The 8993-nt window shown below is 44.2% G+C and overlaps 1 protein-coding gene across 1 annotated transcript in view; it reads right to left on the reverse strand.

Moving 5' to 3' along the window:
- acp2 (acid phosphatase 2, lysosomal) overlaps window positions 1–8671 on the reverse strand; it is a 68892-nt gene extending 60221 nt beyond the window's left edge. Inside the window, exon 1 of the mRNA XM_068045889.1 lies at window positions 8493–8671. Within this exon, the coding sequence (XP_067901990.1) occupies window positions 8493–8606 (114 nt within the window). The 5' untranslated portion in view covers window positions 8607–8671. The remainder of the gene's footprint in view (window positions 1–8492) is intronic.
- Between the last annotated feature and the right edge of the window lie 322 nt (window positions 8672–8993).

Genomic DNA, 8993 nt, shown 5'->3' on the forward strand with positions numbered 1-8993 from the left:
TTCCGCGAGGACCACTCGGCTCCAGACCTCATTACAGCCATGGTTCAAACATAGACAAAAAAGAGTTGAATTCCAGAGGTGAAGTGTGAGAAACTGCCCTTGACATTAAGGCAGCATTTGACCGAGTATGGCATCAATGAGCCTAGCAAAAAGTAAGTCAATGCAAATCAGGGGAAAAACTCTTGACTTAGCACAAAGGAAGATGATTGTACTTATTTGCCTAGCTAAGTCAAGGGTTTAGTGAAGATTGAGATTGAGCCTTTTTGTCCATCTCCAAGTCCGAGGACACGTCCACAATTTCTGAAGTTGTATTTCCGATTCCAAATCATTAATGTAAATTGTCAACAGTGAGCCCCACACTGGTCCCTATGGAACATCACTTGCCAGTTTGAGCAGCTGTTCACAATGTTTGCTCTCAGTTTTCTGTCTTGTAACTAGCTTGCTATCCATTCTGCTACCTGTCTAAACTCCACAAGCTCTGACTTTATCAAAGGCCTTTGAAAATTAAGACATTTACTACATCTCAACTCTTTGTTTCACTGCTTGAAAGAATTCAATATGGTTGGTCAAGCACCACCTTCCTTTTTAAAATCTGTGCTGGCTGTTTATTATTATTTCTTTGGGTTCTAGATGTTTTTCCATGATATCCTGGAGTAAAGATTCCATTATGTATCTGACCACTGACCTTCAACTTATAGGTCAATAGTTCCCTGGACTTGTTCTCCCTTCTTAAGTATAGGAATCACATTAACTGTCCTCTAATCGTCTAGCACTATTCCCTTTTCTAATGTTTTGTTTATACATACGAAATAGTGCCTCTGCTACCTCGTCCTCAACTTCTTTAATATGCACGGATACAATCCATCTGGACCTGAGGTTTTATCCTCTCTAACATTGATTAATTATCAATGATCTCTTCTTTCTATCTTCAATGTCTTTATATCCTTTTTGATCTCTCCATCATGCCACCTCATCAATTTCTCCATTAAATGCTGAGGCAAAGTAACTATTAAATATTTCTGCCTGGAGCTCCTCTCCCTATCCTGATTTATCTTTTGTTATTTATACATCTGTAGAATGCTTTACTATTTCTTTTTTATATTCCTTGATAATTTTATTTCATAGTTCTTTCTGCTCTAATATTTTTTGACTTCTTTCCTCATCTCTTCATATTCCCTTTTGTCATTCTCTCCTTGATTGTCCATGTGCATGCCCTTTTCTTTAGTTTCAGTTTTACCCTCATCTTCTTATTCACCCATGGTTGTCCATTATTGGCTAGTTTGTTCTTATATTCTGTGAAGCAACATTTCTCCTGCATTCTCTTGATGAACATTTTAAATATTTCCCACAACTGGTCTATCTTTTTGTCTGTGTTTTTTTGCCAGTTTACCTTCCCTAGTTCAATTCTCATCCCCTCAAGATTAGCTCTTTTCCAAATTATTACCACCCTATTTCTGACCTCCCTTTCCTCTCCAAACTCCTTGAACTTGTTGTTATCTCCCAAATCCATTCTCATCTTTCCCAGGACTTCATGTTTGAATCCCTCCAATCAGGTTTCCCCCTGCCACAGTATAGAAACAGCTCTTACCAAAGACATAAATGACATTCGATGTGACTGTGACAAAGGTAAACTATGCCTCCTCATCCTTCTTGACCTGCAGCCTTTGACACAGTTGACCACACCATCCTCCTCCAATACCTCTCCACTGTTGTCTAGCTGGGTGGGATTACTCTCACCTGGTTCCATTCTTATCTATCTAATCATAGCTGGAGTATCACTTACAATGGCTTCTCTTCCTGCTCCCTCACCGTTACCTCTGGTGTCACCCAAGGATCTATCCTTGGCCCTCTCCTATTTCACATCTATATGCTGCCCATCAGCGACATCATCCGAAAGCAATGTACACTGACGACACCCAGCTCTACCTTACCACCATCTCTCTCGACTCTTCCACTGTTCCTAAATTATCAGAATTATCAGACTGCTTATCTGACATCCAGTACTGGATGAGCAGAAGTTTCCTCCAATGAAATATTGGAGTGCCTGAAGCCATTATTTTCAGTCCCGCTCCAAATTCTGTTCTCTAGCTACCGACTCCATCCCTCTCCCTGACAAAAGTCTGAGACTATACTAGTCTGTTTGCAACTTTGGTGTCATATTTGACCACAAGATGAGCTTCGAACCTGCTGAAACCCTCATTTATGCCTTTGTTACCTCTACACTTGACTATTCCAACTCATTCCTGGCTGGTCTCCCACATTATACCTTCCGTAAACTTGAAGCCATCCAAAACTCGGCTGTCCATACCTTAACCCGCATCAAGTCCCATTTACCTATCACCAAAGTGCTCGCTGACCTACACTGGCTCCCAGTCAAGCAACGTATATATTTTAACATTCTCATCCTTGTTTTCAAATCCTTCCATGGCCTCGCACCCCCCTATCTCTGTAATCTCCTCCTGCCCCACAACCTTCCAAGATATCTGCACTCCTCTAATTTTGTCCTCTTGAGCATTCCCAATTCTAATCGCTCCACCATTGGCGGCCATGGCTTCAGTTGACTTGGCCCTGAGGACTGGAATTCCCTCCCTACACCTCTCCCTTTTTGTACCTCGCTTTCCTCCTTAAAGACACTCCTTAAAACCTACCTCTTTAACTAAGCTTTTGGTCACCTAACTTAATATCTCCTGATATGGCTTGGTGTAATAATTTTTTAGCTGATAAACACTACTGAGTCAGCGGCGCTTGAGATGGCTTGGCCATGTGAGCCGCATGGATGATGGCAGGATCCCCAAAGACACTGGTATCAGACCCACCGGCCATCCATGTCTCCACTTTAAAGACGTCCGCAAACGCGACATGAAGTCCTGTGACATTGATCACAAGTCGTGGGAGTCAGTTGCCAGCGATCGCCAGAGCTGGCGGGCAGCCATAAAGGTGGGGCTAAAGTGTGGCGAGTCGAAGAGACTTAGCAGTTGGCAGGAAAAAAGACAGAAGCGCAAGGGGAGAGCCAACTGTTTAACAGCCCCGACAACCAATTTTATCTGCAGCACCTGTGGAAGATTCTGTCACTCTAGAATTGGCCTTTATAGCCACTCCAGGCGCTGTTCCACACACCACTGACCACCTCCAGGCGCTTACCCTCGAGATAAGGAGGCCAAAGAAGAAGAGAATAATTTTTTTATGAGGGGTACCAATACCCTGGGGGGGAGATTTGCTAGTGCTCTTCGGGGGGGTTTAAACTAATTCAGCAGGGGAATGGGAACCTAAATTGTAGTTCCAGTGTACAGAACGTTGAGAGTAGTGAGGTCAGGGATAAGGTTACAAGGACGCAAGAGGGCACTGGCAAGCAAGAACTTGGTTTAAAGTGTGTCTACTTTAACGCCAGGAGCATCCGGAATAAGGTGGGTGAGCTTGCAGCATGGGTTGGTACCTGGGATCTCGATGTTGTGGCCATTTCAGAGACATGGGTAGAGCAGGGGCAGGAATGGATGTTGCAGGTTCTGGGATTTAGATGTTTCAGTAAGAACAGAGAAGATGGTAAAACAGGGGGGGGGGGGGGGGTGGCATTGTTAATCAAGGAGAGTATTACGGCGGCAGAAAGGACGTTTGAGGACTCGTCTACTGAGGTAGTATGGGCCGAGGTTAGAAACCGGAGAGGAGAGGTCACCCTGTTGGGAGTTTTCTATAGACCTCCGAATAGTTCCAGAGATGTAGAGGAAAGGATAGCGAACATGATTCTCGACAGGAGCGAGTGTAACAGGGTAGTTGTTATGGGGGACTTTAACTTTCCAAATATTGACTGGAAATACTATAGTTCGAGTACTTTAGATGGGTCAGTTTTTGTCCAGTGTGTGCAGGAGGGTTTTCTGACACAGTATGTAGACAGGCCAACCAGGGGCGATGCCACATTGGATTTGGTACTGGGTAATGAACCCGGCCAGGTGTTAGATTTAGATGTAGGTGAGCACTTTGGTGATAGTGATCACAATTCTGTTAGGTTTACCTTAGCGATGGGCAGGGACAGGCATATACCGCAGGGCAAGAATTATAGCTGGGGGAAAGGAAATTATGATGCGATTAGGCAAGATTTAGGATGCATAGGATGGGGAAGGAAACTGCAGGAGATGGGCACAATCGAAATGTGGAGCTTATTCAAGGAGCAGCTACTGCGTGTCCTTGATAAGTATGTACCTGTCAGGCAGGGAGGAAGTTGTCGAGCGAGGGAGCCGTGGTTTACTAAAGAAGTTGAAGCGCTTGTCAAGAGGAAGAAGGCGGCTTATGTTAGGATGAGACGTGAAGGCTCAGTTAGGGCGCTTGAGAGTTACAAGCTAGCCAGGAAGGATCTAAAGGGAGAGCTAAGAAGAGCAAGGAGAGGACACGAGAAGTCATTGGTGGATAGGATCAAGGAAAACCCTAAGGCTTTCTATAGGTATATCAGAAATAAAAGAATGACTAGAGTTAGATTAGGGCCAATCAAGGATAGTAGTGGGAAGTTGTGTGTGGAATCAGAGGAGATAGGGGAAGCGTTAAATGAATATTTTGCGTCAGTATTTACAGTAGAGAAAGAAAATGTTGTCGAGGAGAATACTGAGATTCAGACTACTAGGCTAGATGGGATTGAGATTCACAACGAGGAGGTGTTGGCAATTTTGGAAAGTGTGAAAATAGATAAGTCCCCTGGGCCAGATGGGATTTATCCTAGGATTCTCTGGGAAGCCAGGGAGGAGATTGCAGAACCTTTGTCCTTGATCTTTATGTCGTCATTGTCGACAGGAATAGTGCCGGAAGACTGGAGGATAGCAAATGTTGTCCCCTTGTTCAAGAAGGGGAGTAGAGACAGCCCTGGTAATTATAGACCTGTGAGCCTTACTTCGGTTGTGGGTAAAATGTTGGAAAAGGTTATAAGAGATAGGATTTATAATCATCTTGAAAAGAATAAGTTCATTAGCGATAGTCAGCACGGTTTTGTGAAGGGCAGGTCGTGCCTCACAAACCTTATTGAGTTTTTCAAGAAAGTGACCAAACAGGTGGATGAGGGTAAAGCCGTGGATGTGGTGTATATGGATTTCAGTAAGGCGTTTGATAAGGTTCCCCACGGTAGGCTATTGCAAAAAATACGGAAGTATGGGGTTGAAGGTGATTTAGAGCTTTGGATCAGAAATTGGCTAGCTGAAAGAAGACAGAGGGTGGTGGTTGATGGCAAATGTTCATCCTGGAGTTTAGTTACTAGTGGTGTACCGCAAGGATCTGTTTTGGGGCCACTGCTGTTTGTCATTTTTATAAATGACCTGGATGAGGGTGTAGAAGGGTGGGTTAGTAAATTTGCAGATGACACGAAGGTCGGTGGAGTTGTGGATAGTGTAGAAGGATGTTGTAGGGTACAGAGGGACATAGATAGGCTGCAGAGCTGGGCTGAGAGATGGCAAATGGAGTTTAATGTGGAAAAGTGTGAGGTGATTCACTTTGGAAGGAGTAACAGGAATGCAGAGTACTGGGCTAATGGGAAGATTCTTGGTAGTGTAGATGAGCAGAGAGATCTTGGTGTCCAGGTACATAAATCCCTGAAAGTTGCTACCCAGGTTAATAGGGCTGTTAAGAAGGCATATGGTGTGTTAGCTTTTATTAGTAGGGGGATCGAGTTTCGGAGCCACGAGGTCATGCTGCAGCTGTACAAAACTCTGGTGAGGCCGCACCTGGAGTATTGCGTGCAGTTCTGGTCACTGCATTATAGGAAGGATGTGGAAGCTTTGGAAAGGGTGCAGAGGAGATTTACTCGGATGTTGCCTGGTATGGAGGGAAGGTCTTACGAGGAAAGACTGAGGGACTAGAGGTTGTTTTCGTTGGAGAGAAGGAGGAGGAGAGGTGACTTAATAGAGACATATAAGATAATCAGAGGGTTAGATAGGGTGGATAGTGAGAGTCTTTTTCCTCGGATGGTGATGGCAAACACGACGGGACATAGCTTTAAGTTGAGGGGTGAAAGATATAGGACAGATGTCAGAGGTAGTTTCTTTACTCAGAGAGTAGTAGGGGCGTGGAACGCCCTGCCTGCAACAGTAGTAGACTCGCCAACTTTAAGGGCATTTAAGTGGTCATTGGATAGACATATGGATGAAAATGGAATAGTGTAGGTCAGATGGTTTCACAGGTCGGTGCAACAAAAAGCCAAAAGACTTGCAGGTTGGATAGGTAAATTGGCCATTATAAATTGTCACTAGTATAGGTAGGTGGTAGGGAAATATAGGAACAGGTGGGGATGTTTGGTAGGGATGTGGGATTAGTGTAGGATTAGTATAAATGGGTGTTTGATGTTCGGCACAGACTCGGTGGGCCGAAGGGCCTGTTTCAGTGCTGTATCTCTAAAAAAAAATCTAAAAAAACATCGCGGGCCGAAGGGCCTGTACTGCGCTGTAATGTTCTAATGTTCCTTTGAAGCGCCTTGGAACATTTTATTATATTTATATAGCGCCTTTAATGTAAGTTGTTACTGTTGTATTAGTTTGTTCTTTAAACCTATGATCGCTGTTGCCTAGACATCCCCCTACACTTCTCTTACCTGTTTCGGTTCATTTCCCATTACTAAAACCAGTAGTGAGTACTCTTGTTGGGCTTTTTACATACTGAATAAGAAAGCAGTCCTGAACACTAAAAAATCCATTATCTTTTCTCCTTTTACCTCCTCTTGGCAGCTCATTTGGTGGTAGTTGAAGTCTCCCATGATTATTATTTGATTTGTTTTACTCATTTAATAGACTTGCCTCCATATTCCTTCCTCAACTTCCCCTCCACTGTTAGGTGGTCTGTAGATTATTCATATCAGTGCAATCAAACCGTTATCGTTTGTCTCAATCCATTTGGTTATGCTTCTATTTTAATGTTAATTATGTCCTTTTTTTCTACAGCCATTACGTTCTCTCTAATTAGTACTGCTAGCTGATTACCTTCCTCCTTCGCTAGCCTTTCTAAGTACATTATATCTTGCAGAATTTAACTGCCATTTTTCAGTTATCACTGTTACATCTGGCTCCTCGCTATGAATGATTGTTTCAGATGCTGGGAACATTGCAGTACTGGCAATTTAATTTGTTTTTATTAATAGTTCCCCTTATGTTATTTTAACAGTCATTTTCTACTTCTGCTTCACAAACCACTGACCACCTCCAGGCGCTTACCCATTGTCTCCCGAGACAAGGAGGCCAAAGAATTCTACTTATATTCTCCAACTGTATCTGTTCCCTGACTGATTACCCATATCTCTTACCTTGGTATGACCTCTATTCTCACCTCCTATTTCTTTTAAACTTCAGGTTTCTGCTATTTTTCCTACATCCCTCCATCCCACCTAACAGAATAACAGACCAGTACAAGACGAAGGAGGCTATTCAGCCCATCAAATCTGTGCCAGCTCTTTCAATCCTGCTCCCTCTCTCTTTTCCTCTATCCCTGCAATTTGTTTCCGAGTATTTATCCAATTCCCTTTTGAAGGCTACTATTGGATCTTCTATTTATCAGGCAGTGCATTCCAAATCCTAACCATATTTTTCCCTCATGCCTCCTCTAGTTCTTTTGCCAAATCACTGTCAGCCAATGCACTTCCATTTCATTATTTTGAACAATTCTATCAAATCTCCATTAGCCTTTGCTACTCAAAGGAGTATAAAAAGTCTTACTAGTTTAAAGTCCTATCCACAGCCCTATTTACCCTTTCCATTAGGACACTGACCCCAATCCAATTCAGATGGAGCCCATATCTGCAGTACAGCTCCTTACTGTCTCAGTATTAGTGCCAGTGGCCCATGTTATGGAACCCATCTTTCCCACACCAGTCTTTCAGCTGGGCATTCACCTTCCGTAAGTTCAGTTTTAAAAAAAAGTTCCTAACCTCTGACTTTCCTTTAATAGGACCTCTCCTTTTTTCTTCTCTACGTCATTGGCCCCAACATATTCTGTGACAATTCGATCATTCCCTTTCCACGTTACTCTCCAGTGACTCTGAGATATTCTTTGCCCTTTGCTCCGGGTGGGGAACATATGCTTTCTGTGCTCTCAGTCGAAGACATTAACTATCCCCCTAATTATCAAATCTCCTGTGACTAAAACCTTTCTATTCTGCTCTTCCCCTCTCTGGACAGCCCTCTACTCCACAGTGCCCTGGTTAACATTCTGGCTGTCCACCCAGCAGCCTGTATCCTGATCCTGACAGATGTCAAATACATTGTACCTGTTGGCCAGGACCAGTGTCTGCAGGATGTCCTTCTCTGCCTCCCCTCACTTCCTCCTACCCTACTCACTGATACACTCTCCCCTTCCCTACACCTGGACTTTAAACCACAGAAAATTAACCAGAGATTCCTTCTGATGTTGACACTTATATGTCGAAATGTCTTTAACTGGCACCCGACATTAAGGCAGAGACTTTTCCTGTAGGTATGGTCATCTATAACAGTCTCTCTCTGTCACATTTTAATTACTCTCAATTTCTCACTCACCATATTGACAAATCTCAGTTTTCTTCCTTCCGCCGCCCTCAGGAGCCCGAGCGCCAGCAGAGCGCACAGCAGAGCCCGGGAGCCCAGGATCCGACCATCACAGCAACTCCCCATCGTGTCGGAGTCCCGGGAACCGCCGCACCTCGGAACTATCTACCAGGGACTGGGGGGCGGACTCGGGGAACCTTAAACCGCGGCACCGCCCCTAGCAACCGGGCGGAGCCATTAAACCGCGGCACCGCCCCTAGCAACCGGGCGGAGCCATTAAACCGCGGCACCGCCCCTAGCAACCGGGCGGAGCCATTAAACCGCGGCACCGCCCCTAGCAACCGGGTGGAGCCATTAAACTGCGGCCCCGGTTTAAATTGCTGCTCTGCAATTTTTTTTGCATTAATTTCATTTCATCTTAGTTTGTTCAGTTTGCTTACCCACTGTTTTTTTCACGTTTTTTTTCAGGTTTGCACTTGCTGCTGTTCAATATTCAGTATATTCACACCTAAT

This window comes from Heterodontus francisci, chromosome 14, assembly GCF_036365525.1.
Source record: "Heterodontus francisci isolate sHetFra1 chromosome 14, sHetFra1.hap1, whole genome shotgun sequence".
NCBI lineage: Eukaryota > Metazoa > Chordata > Chondrichthyes > Heterodontiformes > Heterodontidae > Heterodontus > Heterodontus francisci.